Source organism: Somniosus microcephalus, chromosome 8, assembly GCF_052327205.1.
Source record: "Somniosus microcephalus isolate GS21.2 chromosome 8, FLI_Smic_1.0, whole genome shotgun sequence".
In the NCBI taxonomy this organism is placed as follows: domain Eukaryota; kingdom Metazoa; phylum Chordata; class Chondrichthyes; order Squaliformes; family Somniosidae; genus Somniosus; species Somniosus microcephalus.
This window is the reverse complement of record NC_140994.1, coordinates 133,335,028-133,350,817: the sequence shown is the minus strand read 5'-3', so window position 1 is coordinate 133,350,817 and position 15,790 is coordinate 133,335,028. Positions and strand designations below refer to the sequence as shown.

The window sequence follows — 15,790 nt, the reverse complement described above, 5'->3', positions numbered from 1 at the left end:
CTCCCTCCCGCTCGCCCTCGCCCTCCCCCCTCTCGCCCTCGCTCTCCCCCCTCTCGCCCTCGCCCTCCCCCCCGCTCCCTCCCCCCCGATCGCCCTCGCCCTCCCCCCCCGCTCGCCCTTCCCACCCCGCTCGCCCTCGCCCTCGCCCCCCGCCCTCCCTCGCCCTCTCTCGTCCTCGCTCTCCCCCCCGCTCGCCCTCGCCCTCCCCCCACGCTCGCCCTCCCTCGCCCTCGCCCTCCCTCCCTCGCCCTCGCCCTCCCCCCCGCTCGCCCTCGCCCTCCCCGTCCCCCACCCCTCGCCCTCCCCCCCGCTCGCCCTCGCCCTCCCCCCCCGCTCGCCCTCGCTCTCCCCCCCGCTCGCCCTCCCCCCCCGCTCGCCCTCGCCCGCGCGCCCTCGCCCTCCCCCCCGCGCGCCCTCGCCCCTGCTCGCCCTCGCCCTCCCCCCCCGCTCGCCCTCGCCCTCCCCCCGCTCGTCCTCGCCCTGCCTCCTGCTCGCCCTCCCCCGCGCTCGCCCTCCCTCCCGCTCGCCCTCGCCCTCCCCCCCCGCTCGCCCTCCCCCCCACTCGCCCGCGCCCTCCCCCCGCCCTCCCTCGTCCTCGCCCTCCCCCTCCCCCCCGCTCGCCCGCCCTCCCCCCACGCTCGCCCTTCCCCCACGCTCGCCCTCCCCCCACGCTCGCCCTACCCCCCCTCGCCCTCCCCCTCCCCCCCGCTCGCCCTCGCCCCCCTCGCCCTCCCCCTCCCCCCCGCTCGCCCTCGCCCTCGCCCTCCCCCCCCCGCTCGCCCTCGTCCTCGCCGCTCGCCCTCGCCCTCCCCCCCTGCTGGTCCTCGCTCTCCCCCCCGCTCGCCCTCGCCCTCGCCCTCCCCCGCTCGCCCTCCCCTCGCTCTCGCCCTCGCCCTCCCCCCCGCTCGCCCTCCCTCCCGCTCGCCCTCGCCCTCGCTCTCCCCCCCTCTCGCCCTCGCCCTCCCCCCCGCTCGCCCTCCCTCCCGCTCGCCCTCGCCCTCCCCCCCGCGCGCCCTCGCCCCTGCTCGCCCTCCCCCCCCCCGCTCGCCCTCGCCCTCCCCCCCGCTCGTCCTCGCCCTCCCCCGCGCTCGCCCTCCCTCCCGCTCGCCCTCCCCCTCGCCCCTACTCGGCCTCGCCCTCCCCCCCCGATCGCCCTCGCCCTCCCCCCCGCTCGTCCTCGCCCTCCTCCCTGCTCGCCCTCGCCCTCCCCCCCCCGCTCGCCCTCGCCCTCCCCCCCCCGCTCGCCCTCGCCCTCCCCCCCGCTCGCCCTCGCCCTCCCCCCTCTCGCCCTCGCTCTCGCCCTCGCTCCCCCCCTCGCCCTCGCCCTCCCCCCGCTCGCCCTCCCCCCGCACGCCCTCGCCCCCGCTCGCCCTCGCCCTCCCCCTCCCGCTCGCCCTCGCCCCCCCCGCTCGCCCTCGCCCTCCCCACCACTCGCCCTCGCCCTCCCCCTCCCCACCACTCGCCCTCGCCCTCCCCCCCTGCTCGCCCTCGCCCTCCCCCCCGCTCGCCCTCGCCCTCGCCTCCGCCCCCCCCGCTCGCCCTCGCCCTCCCCCCCCCGCTCTCGCCCCCCCCGCTCGCCCTCGCCCGCTCGCCCTCGCCCTCCCCCCGCTTGCCCTCGCCCTCGCCCTCCCGCCCCTCGCCCTCCTCCCCGCTTGCCCTCGCCCTCCCCCCCTCGCCCTCGCCCTCCCGCTCGCCCTCGCCCTCCCCCCCGCTCGCCCTCCGCCCCACTCGCCCTCGCCCTCCCTCCCCCTCGCCCCCGCTCGCCCTCCCCCTCCCTCCCGCTCTCCCTCCCCCTCCCCCCCGCTCGCCTTCCCCCTCCGCTCGCCCTCTCGCTCCCCCTGCTCGCCCTCGCCCTCCCCCCCGGTCGCCCTCTCCTCCGCTCGCCCTCGCTCCACCCGCTCACCCTCGCCCTCCCCCCCGCTCGCCCTCTCCCCCGCTCGCCCTCCCCCTCCCCCTCCCCTCCCCCCCGCTCGCCCTCCCCTTCCCCCGCTTCCCCCTCGCCCCCGCCCTCCCCCCCCCCTGCCCCACTCGCGCTCGCCCCCTCTCGCTCGCGCGCCAATGCTATTTTCTGATGTTAGTATTCAGTGACAGGTCTAAGACTGTCGGATGTGGAGCACCATACATAGCCAGCATGCCCGAGTTATACTTCTGGTTGTGCCTCGTTGTGGATAGCACTAAGTTCAGCAATATAAGATGCTGATGAATTCTCAACACTGGGACAAAGTTGACTTCTCACATTAAAAATATCCAATAGTAGACACTGCACTTGGTGCAAACCTCAAGGAGTGTCCTTGCATTGCTTAAGAAAGACTTAAATAGAACAACTCTCAAAACATCTCAAAGTGCTTTCTATGCACTGAATTTATTTGAAGAGCAGTGACTGTTGTTATGCTACCAAATGTGATGGTAACACTACAGTTGGCCTCAACACCGTGCCATTAGAAAAGGAAAAGTGAGGCGAGATTCTCGCTCCTGATCACCATCCGGCAGCCACTGCTGAAAGTGTATGTTTGGATGTGGAATGAGAGCAGGATCTACACCAGCCTCCAGAGTCGAACAGCAGCCCAGAAATTCAACACCTTCAGGAGAAGAATATGATGCATTTGGAGAGCGAGCTGCCAAGTCAATGACTGGGACAGTATGCAGGGCAGGGGCTGGAATCGTAGTTTGTGTTCCGACCATTTCGGTGCTGCTATGGAAATGAATCAAAAACCTTCTAAGGTTATTGTGGGAATTTTTGAGTGACTCTGTTGGGGAATGTTCAGGCTGCTGGTGACCTCACTGATGTCAGGCCCGTGTTTTTCAGACGATGACAAAATGAAGTCTTGGCTTGTTTGCTCCTTCCTCCTACAATCTACAGACTTCTGAAACCCAAGCTGGCATCACTTAACCACTACTATTTGATTTATCTTCATTTCTCCTCTTGTTTTCAACCCTGGTAGTGCCTGTGCTGTGGGCCTTGGCCCTTCACCTCGAGTTTCTTAACAAAAGATAAACCCTTTTCATCAGAACCGTATTGCGAAGATTGAAAATGGCAGGTTGTTGATCCACCCATTAGCTGATCATGGATTCAGCTGTAATTCTTGCTAATCCCGTTGGGATTTTTATTTTGCAGGACATCTGGCTTTAGTTTTCCTAGCACCGTGCTGATGGATTAGTGCTAATTAGCACAGACTTGTAATAATATTTATACATGCTCCTGCCACGCATCAAATAAATTGCTGCTGGCCTATCAATACTATGCACATCTTCCAGCAATATTTTCCATTGGGCATTGCATGTACATGGCAGAACTGGAGAGTTTCTACTCATCACTGAATCCCTGTTTGTTCAAGTTTAACCCAGTGCGTGCCTGTAGCTTGGTTCTTCTACAAATTGTGCCTGAACGTTCCCCAACAGAGTCACTCAAAAATTCCCACAATAAACTTAGAAGGTTTTTGATTCATTTCCATAGCAGCACCGAAATGGTCGGAACACAAACTACGATTCCAGCCCCTGCCCTGCATACTGTCCCAGTCATTGACTTGGCCGCTCGCCTCTCAACATAAGTGTCCTACATTTGGATGGGATGGGAGGTGGGGGGGGGCAGGGTGGTTAAACAATTAAAGCAGCAGCAGCTCCTCTACAACATTACAACAGTGACTACACGTCTACAAAAGCAAAATACTGCAGATGCTGGAAATCTGAAATAAAAACAGAAAATGCGGGAAATACTCAGCAGGTCGGGCAGAATCTGTGGAGAGAGGAACAAAGTTAAGGTCGATGACCCTTCGTCAGAACTGGAAGAAGTTAGAGATGTGGCAGGTTATAAACAAGTACAGAGGCGGGGAGAGTGGAGGAAAGAACAAAAGGGAAGGTTTGTGATGGGGTGGAAGGGCAGGTGAGATTAAATGACAAAAGGGATGATGGTGCAAGGTGAAAGGAGATTGTAATGGGACAAGTAAAGAAACAAAAGATGGGTCTAGAGGTGTAAATGGGAATATCAGAATCATCAGCAACAGCTGCCGTCTGGAAAAAATGAGGGCAGCGGTTATGATCTGAAATTGTTGAACTCGATGTTAAGTCTGGAAGGCTGTAAAGTGCCTAATCAAAAGATGAGGTGCTGTTCCTCGAGCTTACGCTGAACTTCATTGGAAGAGTGACTACACTTCATTGGCTGTAAAGCACTTTGGGATGTCCTGAGGTTGTGAAAGGCGCGATATAAATGTTCTTTTTCTTTCGTTCTTGCTTTTCATGGTGAAATAGATGATTAGGAAAGGAATTGAAGGTTATTGCGATAAGTGTAGATCAAATAATCCATGGAACACACAAATTCTTTAGGGAATTGTCATCTGTGGAAAGCAAGGGTTGTGTAACACAGGTATAAGGATAGAAATTCTTAGCTTGCAAGTGAGGTGTGGAATGAGCAAGCTTCATAGGTTGAATTTTCTTTTTCCTCATTCCATGCTTTCTTATCTATAGTTGGCCACAAGCAGCTCTGTACATAGTCAGAAATTGATCTGACCCTGGCATGAACTTTTCCAGTTAGGCTAACCCTGCCCATGTGGCAGCCATGTTGGAGAACCAGGGTGAGTTGCCCTGACAATGCACCGTCTGCCACCCAGGTTGCTTACAAAGGCTGGGGAATGAGTTGCCTACCCATCCTCTTGGTGAAAGAACAAAGTCTTTGATGGCTGTGGTTGGGAGGGGGGGGAGGGGTTGTGAAGGACATTAAGAGGTAACTGACAAGAAGTTCCCAAATTCAGGGAGGGGAATAGCCCTTTACTTTCAGCATCTTGGCGAGGCCTGTATGACCTGACACATCAGCCCTGCATAGCTGGAGTCTACATCTAACGTGTACTTTTATCTTTCCTAGTTGGCACAGGTGCGTGGTGTACCAAGAGGAATGTACGACGGCCCAGTGTATGACCTCGGCACTCCAAAAGCAGGAACTCCTTCAGCATCAGCCAAGACATCCCCTTCCAAACAGCCCCAACCAGTTCGAAATCTACACCAGTCTGGCTTCAGCCTTTCAGGTAAGAGCTCAGCACCAAGGGGCCCATTTCTGACTCCTAATAATCCATTTCGATTGGGATTCTTCCATTAATGTACCATGGGGTATTATTCAAAGACAGCAATAGCCAGTGGGACAACATTATAGGATTCCTGACACTTTAATAGCAGATTGTTTTTGTCAGTTCGGTGGTGTACCAACATGTTTATGGTATATCTTTATAAATCATTGGTTAGGCCTCAGCTAGATTATTGTATCCAATTCTGGCCACCACACTTGAAGAATGTCAAGGCCTTGGAGAGGGTGCAGAGAAGTGCTAAGTGATGTATTCTGGAAGCATAAATGAGAAGAGGCAATATTAAACTAAATGGTACTAAATTTTAAAGGTAATGCAGGAACAGTGAGACCTGGGGGTTAACTTACACAAGTTTTGAAGGTGGCAGGAAAAGTTGATAAAACTGTTTTTTTTTTTAAAAATTTAAAAAAATGACATCCTTGGCTTTATTAATAGAGGCACAGAGTACAAAAGCAAGTAAGTGATGGTAAACCTTAGTAAGTCACTGGTTAAACCTCAGCAAGAGTATTCTGCCCAATTTTGGGCACTACACTTCAGAAAATATGTCAAGGCCTTGGAGAGGGTTCAGAGGAGATTTACCAGAATGGTACCAGGAATGAGGGAATTCAGTTTCATAGAGAGACTGGAGAATCTGCCATTGTTCTTCTTAGAGCAAAGAAGGTTATAGGGAGATTTAATAGAGGTGTTCAAAATTATGATGGGTTGTGATAGAGTAGCTAGAGAGAATGTTTTCACTGGCAGGAGGGTCGGTAACCTGAGGACTCAGATTTAAGGTCATTAGCAAAAGAACCAGAGGGGAGATGAGAGTGTTTTTTTAAGCAGTGAGTTGTTGCAATCTGGAATGCACTGCCTGAAAGGGTGGTGGAAGCAGATTCATTAGTAACCTTTGAAAGAGAATTGGATAAATGATTTGAAAATGAGAAATTTACGGGGCTACGAGGAAAGCGAAGGGGAGTGGGACTAATTGGAGAGCTCTTTCAAAGAGCCGGCACAGGCACGATGGGCCGAATGGCCTCTTTCTGTACTGTATGATTCTATGCCATGCCGCACCACTCTCCTGAACCATCGCTCGGGTGGGTCGGCTCCCTCCGATGGGTTGGTGCTCCAGAATGGTGATGCCCCTCTTGGTGAGTTCCCAAGGTCGGTCGCGTCATTGAGGGAGTAAATAAAAGCTTATCCACAGACAGGATAAATGATGGGGGGTTGGGAATCACCCTGGGCTGGATAGAGCAGAATTGGTAGAGGCCTCGAGACCTCCTAGCTGCTCCGCCAAGTGGTGCTCAATGTGAGGATATCTACGGAGAGAGGACGTGCTCATTGTATTTTTTTTCAACAACGTATAAGTTATACACATCCCATCATGAATTTATGCCAAGTCCAGGGCTTCCTTCCAGCTAATGAATGATAACTTATAAGGTAAAAGATGAAAGAAGATTATTCAGTCAAAGGGATGTTGTCATTCCAGAGATGACGTTCTAAATGTACCAGTCTTCCCACAAGCTCTTGCGGCTCTTGATCTTGGTTGAGAAGCAATTCCTGTGTTTATAGATTTTATTTTAAAATTCAAGAAGATATATTTATTGTGTGAGTGGGAAGAAACTGAGCCTTTGTTTTGATTGGCAAATGCGCTCGTAAGTAGATAGATAACCGCTCTGAGAGGGAAGGTGCTTTCTCTATTTTCATTGGCAAAAGTGCTAATGAGGCCTTCACTAGTCGAGAGGAACTGGAGAGTCTCTGAGGACAGTGCGTAGGGTGCAGGAAGGGGGGGATGGGAAGTCTTAAAAAGACAGGCATCCTGGATACTGTCCCGGTTGGGTTGTGCTAGCTTTGGATCATTGCCCATAGTATGTGAAGGAGAACTTGGTTTGAAGAATGAGGGCTGCTCCAAGCATTGGTGAGTATTCTTTTCTTTTTATAGAAATGAATTTTAAATGTGATATTTTACAGTGTAATTTTTTTTCCCCCTTCATTTTTTTGCCAATTCCCCCCCTTCCAAAACATATTGGAGTGTGGTGCCACAGGCACTTGCAACTGTCTGGTACCTCACCCAAGTAGCTGGTCTTCATGTGTGGGGGACCTAGAAGGTATTGGCAGGTCATTGGGAGCATCAGGCCCCATTCTACCCTCAGCTGACGTTCATACCTTCCAACACTGGCCACCAGAAAATAATCAAGAGCATTATTTCTAGCTGATTTTTTTCTCTCTCATCCTCCTGGTACTGAGGCTAAATGTTTTGTCCCCACTGTTGCCCCAGCTGAGATCAGCTAACCTGAGGCATCCCAGCTCTGTGCAGCTTAGTACCACACAGGGCAGTGCATTCATCCGTTGATCCGCCAGCGTAATTACAAAATGGTTTTGAACTGGAAGAATATTCTGTCTGATGCAGGATTTAATCTATCAGTTACTAGGTGGTCTTCGTTTTCCTGTTTTATTTTAACGCGGGATTTAATAGAAAGGATTGAATAAAAAGAGAATTACACTCAAGTTTAAGGTTCAAGGATTAGATTTTGGAAATGGTAGCTTCTCGATGTTCTCTTCTAAGGAATGCCTAGGTACAATATGTGGTGTTAGTCTTGTGACCTCGATCTGTTGGTATTAATGTCTGACTGTCATGTCCTCCATTTTGACCATTTTAATCATACTCCACAACTCTGCACATGTTCCATCTGCAAAAGAACACTCTGTTAATTTTGCTGTCACATTTTTTGTTGCAGTTTATTGTATTACAGAAAGATTTATCAAACTAAACAAATAAGCAATGCAATACTTTACAGTTAGAGTTACAGGAGCAGATTTTGAGGCCTGCTGCCCGGAGGAAACGGGGGGGGGAGTGGGGAGGTAGCATCTCGAAAATGGAGGGGTGAATGACTTACCGGGCCTACCTCTGGTTGGCCAGAGCAGCCACCTGACTCAAAATGTTAGACCCTTTTAATATGCGCATCGGGGTCCTATGACATAGATGAGGAACCAGTCCAAGGAGGAGCCTGTGGGTAATTGTTACATGCATTTTCGTGGGGCCGGGAGGAGCAGGAGTGCTTCTCGGGGCTCCACAAAACCAGCCTGGGCTGCTGCCGCTCAGCGAAGCCCTGATCCCAAGACTGTACCCCCTCCCACGCTCTCTGATGGGCCTACCTTCTTCCAGGTCGCCCGATATTGCGGCGGCCCGGAGCTGGCAGGTACTCTCGTTTCGGCCACTGGCCGAATGCTAATGAGAATCGGGGTTCTCGCTGTGACTATCGGGCAGCCGGCGGACGCGGCTTCACCGACTGGTCGTCTGAAGTCCGCACCGGTGGCGGGGAGGGAGGCACCTACCGGACAAGTTTTGGTTTTAACAATTGTTTTGTTTGATCATCACTCCTGTGAAGTGCCTTAGGACATTTTACTACATTTAAAGGCGCTTTATAAAATGCAAGTTCATGTTATTTAAGATTTTTTTTAATGAGAATGAAATTTAGATTTTTTTTTCAAAAGAAAATATTCCTGTGCTCCAAAATACCAGAGTGTACTTTGTAAAGCCATTATTTGATGAATGAGGTCAAACATATCACCAAAAATGATAATTTGAAGCTGTAATTAGAGTATAGACTTGAGCCCTTCAGAAAATTGGCCGTTTTCCGATGTCAATTAAACATTTCCATTCATTTCAATAGGAAGAACTACTGATGGTTTTACAAAACCTAATGCAGGTATGGAACAACCAAGTTTAAAAATCAAAAATTACTTGGGCCTTGGAGGCCAAGAGAGTTTTTTTTTGTGAATACAACTCGAGTTTAACTGACTGGATTTAATCTACTGAAATAAATTGCACACAAGCCAAGCAAACACCCTGCTCTCCCACCACCACACCCCACCCCTCCCCCCCCACCCGATATCTTTACTTGTAAACTGGTGGATTGTGAAGTGATGCGGAGAGTTTTAGCAAAGAGTTACAGGGAATTACTTGCATAGTCTTAAGATTATTTAGCCGTTAAGTAAAAACAAATTGCCATCTGTTGTGACTTTAGCGAATGAGTTTACTGTTTCTTTGGTCTTTGCTCTTTTAATTGCGTTAAACCTTCCTGCACAGCAGAAAGATTCCCTGTAATGGTGAATATTGTTGATCGGTAAATGTTAAGCTTCCTTAACTCTTGATTGATACTTTACATTTTTGTTCTAATTTTTTTTTTTATATGAACTTTGGTGCTGATTAAGGTGAAGAGTTTGAATGCTGGGGAGTGAAGTTCTCCCCATCCAGTGTCAATGTCAAGTATTCTCAGGTCAATTCTAGGAAAGACCAGATACTGAGTGATGTTCTCTTGTACTCTGTTCCCTAACCCCCCCAAACCCCAACAGGGAACTCACCTAAGCGTGCCTTAGCCAACCGCCCCCCGCCCCCCCCAACTCCCAAACCTCAGACCACCACTTCCTACAGTACACTAGCCACACAACTGCCATCTCTATCTGTCTGGGTGAGAGTGCCAGTTTAATGATCAGTTGTAAGCAGTTCTGGGCTATGCCCAGAGGCCAGCAGTGACTGGCCTTGGGACTGCACCAACTTGCCTAAATTATGCAGAGAGGGGGAGAGAGATTCAAATTCCCCACTTCCCCACAGACAGTAGGCTCCACGGCACCACCCAGTGCCCCCTGCAGTTGATCTATCTGACCGATCCTGTCAAAATATCAACAGTATTGGCTAGTGTAAGCTCAGAAGCAGAAGCTGATTCTTTATGGAGTTGGGAGTATGTAGTGGATGCAGGGAAATGTGGTTTTGTAATTGTGGGGTCAGCAGACAAATGAAGATAGAGGCGAGCATGTTAGTAAGTGTACACCCTTCCTCCCTTTTTTTTCATCATGCTCCAAACTGAGGGAGGCCATGTGACCTGTTGACCAGGTCTCTGCTTGTGCTGCTCCCTAACGGTCAAGAGTGGCCTGCCTTCTGTTTTGTTAAGCTGTTCCCGATGGTTGCTAGGTAATCTTGCTTAGTGGTTAGAGACCGACTTGTCTTCTGAGTGTAGAAGGCTGGTGAATGGGGGCAGGGTAGGATGGAGGGAGAAAGAAGAATTCCTCCTTGCTAACTGGAGGAGGATGCCATAGGGATTAAAGAAAGGAGAACAGGGGAGACATCACATTAAAAAGCCTTTGCTGTCTTAAGGCCAGTGGACCAGGATGTAATTAGTCGAATTGCTGCTGCAAAATTGGGACATAAACTGCAGACAGCACCCACAGGATTTAACAAGTCATGTAGAGAGGGCGTGGCCAAGTAAGCTAAATTAGTCACTGGCTTGACACAAACCCGACTGACCTCCAAACCAAGGACAAAAAAAAATCTGGCGTTTGTTGGGGTTGGAGCTGGGGAAGTTGGGGCGGGGGGAATATTGTGTGTGGGAAACAGAGATCGTTTGTCTCCTGTGGGGTTGCTTTGCTTCATGCCCATTCTGATCCTCTCGCTTACAGGGGCTCAAGTGGACGACGGCCCTCGTCGCAGTGGTCATCGCATCGTCGTACCTCCCGGCGGCCGCTCAAACATCACCTCACTCAGCTGAAGTCCACGGCGGGAAAGGAGAGAGAGAGAGAGAGGGGGAAAAGAAAGAAATTGTGCTGTAATGATGACGTATTGCAAAAAAAAAGCAAAAAGATAATTGTGTTTGTCCTACAAAAAAAACAAAATAAATGGTTACTTTGGATTGAATATTAACAGTGCCTCAAGCCTTATTGATGAGAAATGTTACTTTGCCATCGCTTTAAGAATGTCTTGTTTTCATTTATTTAGCCTTAAGCTGTCACAGTTTACAAGTTAATAGTAAGGATGCAAAGATTACAGTTTTTGTATAATTTATTTTCACAACAACACTTTGCCCCCCCCCCCCTCCAATAGTCCCTGCTGTGTGTCTCCAGACTGCCCATCATGAAAGAAACCTTCACCTTTTTTTCATTTTTCCAATTTAACACCCTTCAGGGTAGGCTTCAGGCTCACGCCTGATTTAAAGCTCATGCATTACATGTAATTCTTGTTTTGTGAGCCTTCTGCTTAAGTGTAGTGGCAATTTTAGGGGAAATAGTTGTGATTTACACCGATTAATGTTTCTCGCTCTTATTCAGATTGAAGTTTTGGCTTTTACTTTATTGGGAATGTATCAAATTTAATCATCTCTGTTGAAGTAGTTCAGTTTCTCGGTCTGTAATTTGGTCGCAAGTATTAACTGTCCCTGGTAAAATGTGTCAGACAAACCTTTTGCCCTGTTTCCAGACAAATTGGCTTTGATGTAAATTATGTCCCGATACTACTTGACGCCACACCTGCTCGTGTCGTCATGCCAATGCATCACACTATTGGCTCCTCTTAAGAGATAAAGCTTACGAACACTTTTATTTCGGAGGCAGTCGCCCCCTTTAATTAAGGTCACGGGATGTTGGGAATTAGTGAAGCAGCCTCAGGACTAGGTCACCGCCACATAATGCCCGTTACCATCCTCTCAGTCTGCTGTGAGCGCACTCTTAACAACCCGCCAGGCTAGAGGTTGCTGGGCGATGATTACGTCAATAGCTACCAGGCCCAGCAAAGCCTTCAAGAATCAGTCATTCACCCTGAACTGAGGAAGGAAGGAGGCTAATACCAGTGCTTAACCCCTTCAGTTGTACATTACATTGACTTAAGATGTCGCCATCATTTCAAACGTTACTTTTTTCAATTTATTGAACCGGCAGCACACATCATATTTGACTGCAGGGACAGGGGAAGAAAAGAAAAAGATTTATCAGTTGGAATCTAGATAGATGAATGTTGATTTGCTGGTGAAGGGGTTGATTCAAGATTCGCTCCTTGATATTGCTAATGGAGGTTTATAATGTCCACCTAACTACCCAACTTAATTTAGTCAAGTTACAAACCATGCCAACCAGAAGGCCCCAAGTTAAATCTCCAGTTTGTGCTGAGTTAATTCGCCTCAGCTGATGAAGAATTAGTGTACTCCTAATGCCCTGAGCATCCTTGAATTAGGGAGGGGAATATGCCAGGGTCCCAACGCCTGATTGCTATTCAGTGATTCCAACTGGCATGTGTGCAGCAATGGTAGGCGGGTGAGATCAGGATTGGATTCGACTGTGAGGTCTTACATAGTTGAATGGCCTGCCAGCACTCGCTGACTAGATTCACACAGGAAGAACAGTCAAGTGCATTGCCTTCTGGAGAGGAGGGGGACCGAATTGTGAAAAGAAACTCGATTGATTCAGGGGCTGATCTCCAAACTTCCCAGTCTGCCCTAAACAAAGTTGTAATTTTTCCCTGTAATTTTGTTCGATAGCCTCAAGTACACTGTAACCAGTGCATCCTTTTAAAGAACAATAGCCTTGATGTGTATTCATGTTAAACCTTGTGCATGATGCTGAATCTTCTAGGAATTGGCTCATCAAGTCATACATTGCATTACTTCAAAGACCTAAAGTGCTTTCACACTTTTTATTTTGCTGCTTGCCTGTATGTGTGTTTATACACACAGACAGACACACCCTACCTCGCAACACCATCCTACTTAGAAACTAACCATGAGGTATTACATCAATGTGTTAACATTACCATGACCCTCTCTTTAGAAAGGACTCTGTGTACTATTTTTAATAAATATGTTTTATACAGCCTTAATACAGTACAAAAGCAGCATAATTTTTTTTGAATGCTCCTGGATTATTTCCCCTAACCGGCAATGTGTTAATGGAATGTTTAGCAATGATATGACTAGGGGGCCCCCAAGTAAATGCTTCCGATACTTCATGTTTGTTGGGGTGCAAGCTGTATAGTCAAACTTATAGCCAGCTTCAATTATAAACATCTATGATAAACCCTGTAAAAAGCAACACTCCCCCTCTAACACCTGGGGTACTGTTAAGAGAATAACGGGCTACTTTCCTCCCACCAAACGCCTCTTCCATTGTAAATGATGGGCGTGTCAGAGCGGAAGAATGGCACCTTGACACAAAGATTAATGTACTTCTTTCGTAAGATCACGAGGAAAGCATGGACATGAGAGAACCCACTCCTCCCACAGACTCTGCCCACTTGTAGGATTTCCTGAGGGAAAGCCCTACTAAAATATCTTCCGGACCAAAGCCTCCCTCTCTCCCACCTCCCAAGGATAGTTGAGCAAAGCCCCACAATATCTATGCAATGGGGCCGTCCATTTATTTAAGCCTAGCCTATTGCCTTTCTTTTTTCCTCAGATAGAATTTCCCAAGATCTAGTAAGTATTAGGAGTGAGATTTACTATCAAAATGAGTGTGACTGATTACAAACCCATTTGGACACAGGGGCCTGCATTTATTATTTTTTAAGAAAAAGATGCATCAAAATAGGTCACATTTTTAAATCAAAACTAGTGAGGCTTGGTAGGTTACGGTCCTAGTTGCACAAAAGCCATCATGTTTCAGGGAGTGTTTGATGATCTCTGTCTGTACTTCATAGAAAGGAATTAAATGTAGTTGCCCTCCTCTTTACCCAGACTGGCTTTTTTGTGGGGTGGGGGTGGGGGGGAAGGAACACCACTGAAAGCATGAAACAAATAAAGAGGACACATTAAAAAAAAGTACTGAATTTGGCCTTGAGGCCTCAAAATGGCTGTCATCTGCCACCATTGTATCTCATTATTGAGGCTCAATAATAACTGAAGGAGAAGGACATCTCCCTTGTTTCTTCATTGGCTATTTAATTGAAATGACAATTGGTAAAGGTCTTTCAAATGTCTAATGCTCTGCTTTCTTCTTTTCTATTGATGCGGAGTGTTTCATTTCACACACAGCTTACTGACAACATGATGCAGCAAAGGCCTCCTGTGTTATGGGAGGTGTTTGACTCCGTGTTCCAGGATGTACTGGGTGTGTTGCTCACATTGGTTCAGTGCAGATTTTTTTTTTAAGAAAAACACCCTTAAAATCTCCTGTAGTTAATGAGGTTTGAACAGCTGACAATTTTTAATTACCATTTTCTTCCAAAAGCCTGTGTTTTAAGAAGGTGTAAGGACAACATTACCAAGGCGATTGATGTTTAGAAATTGTTTCTTGTATTTAATTATGTTTGTATCTACAGTACATGTCTTGGACTAATAAATTTATGCAAATATGGCTTCCCAAGGAGACACTGCGTTGTATTTATCATTTTCTTCTTGCCTGTGTTTCAGTTGATTACAAGCAGTTTGTGCTCACAAGTTCCCTGTTGGACTGAACTCCAGACTCTGGGCACTTTGCCCATTCTGCCAGTTTAAAGGGCTGGTGAAATGTTTCTGTGTAAACTAAAAATTAGGGGAGGAGGGAGGGAACCTTTTTTTTAGTGTTTAAAATCAGCTGTGGGGTATTCGTTAAACCAACAAACAAACCACTGTGCTGGTCTAACACGACGGTTAAAGGTGTACGACTGTTCATTTCCATTGTGGGCCTGCATTTAGCAGGCACGGCGCTTGCTTCTTGTGAGTCTGGCTTTTTGCGCTCATTTGAAAACACAATTGTTGGAGTTCCCAAGGTCTCTCTAGTTTCCACCCCCTCAAAAATAACCTCAGCTCCCTTACATAACATGGCATCTTTAAGTCATGTGACTAGCCTTTCGCCAACAATAGTATTCAGTCACCACCCAGTGGACTAACAGAGAAATGACATTTAATAAAACATACTTAAAACTTTATGGACACTGAAAAGTTATTTCCACTCCTTTAATGATTTGGTAACTAAGTATGTCCATAGAAATTGATGAATTAAAAACCTAAAATCTCAATTTTATTAAAATGTAAATATTTTAACTTGTACCTGCTCTCCCAGTCATCCCATTTATTTTCATTTAATGTTTTCTAACTAATATTTTTGTTAAGTTTAAGAAAATGTGCATATCTTGTGTTCCTCAGCCTCTCTGCTGATACCATTTAGTTTATATGAAGTTTAGCAAGAGGAGCCTAACAGGCAAGGCCGTTTGTTGGGGATGATGACGATGGAGCTTTGACTGTGAGGTTCTACACAGTTGAATAGCTTGATGACACTGTATTGGTGGATGCATGAAGATTCCTTTTTGGATGAGGTGGTGAAGGGCTGCTGCCACCCAAGGACCTGACAAACCAGCTCCTGCGGAAGGGGAGAACATTTCAAAAGCGATATTGGTCACTGAATTTTGTTTTTTTTAACCAGATGTGTGTCATAGGAACAGGAGTAGGCCATTCATAGAAACATAGAAGATAGGAGCAGGAGTAGGCCATTCGGCCCCTCGAGCCTGCTCCGCCATTCAATGCGATCATGGCTGATCATCCAAATTCAGTACCCGGTCCCTGCTTTCTCCCCATACCCCTTGATCCCTTTAGCCTTAAGAAATATATCCAGCTCCTTCTTGAATATATCTAATGAATTGGCCTCGACTGCCTTCTGTGGTAGAGAGTTCCACAGGTTCACCACTCTCTGGGTGAAGAAATTCCTCCTCATTTCTGTCCTAAATGGCTTACGCCTTATCCTTAGACTGTGACCCCTGACTCTGGACTCCCCGACCATCGGGAACATCCTTCCTGCATCTAGTCTGTCCAGTCCTGTCAGAATTTTATAAGTTTCAATGAGAAACTTATAGGCCCTCGAGCCTGTTCCGCCATTCAGTTTCCTACATTACAACAGTGACTACACTTCAAACGTACTTCATTATCTGTAAAGCGCTTTGGGACAAACTGAGGTCATGAAAGGTGCTATATAAATGCAAGTTCTTTATCAATTAGATTATAGCTGATCTG

General features: G+C 48.5%; 1 protein-coding gene across 3 annotated transcripts in view; it reads left to right on the top strand.

The window, feature by feature from the left end:
- LOC147113805 (dihydropyrimidinase-related protein 3-like) overlaps positions 1-14,171 on the top strand; it is a 485,445-nt gene extending 471,274 nt beyond the window's left edge. For 2 of the 3 annotated variants that reach the window (XM_085995141.1, XM_085995143.1), the window contains exons 13-15: positions 4,856-5,015; positions 8,720-8,755; positions 10,503-14,171. In XM_085995141.1, the coding sequence (XP_085851267.1) occupies positions 4,856-5,015; positions 8,720-8,755; positions 10,503-10,591 (285 nt within the window). In that variant the 3' untranslated portion in view covers positions 10,592-14,171. The remainder of the gene's footprint in view (positions 1-4,855; positions 5,016-8,719; positions 8,756-10,502) is intronic. The other variant, XM_085995142.1, reaches the window with a different exon arrangement.
- Positions 14,172-15,790: the final 1,619 nt, after the last annotated feature.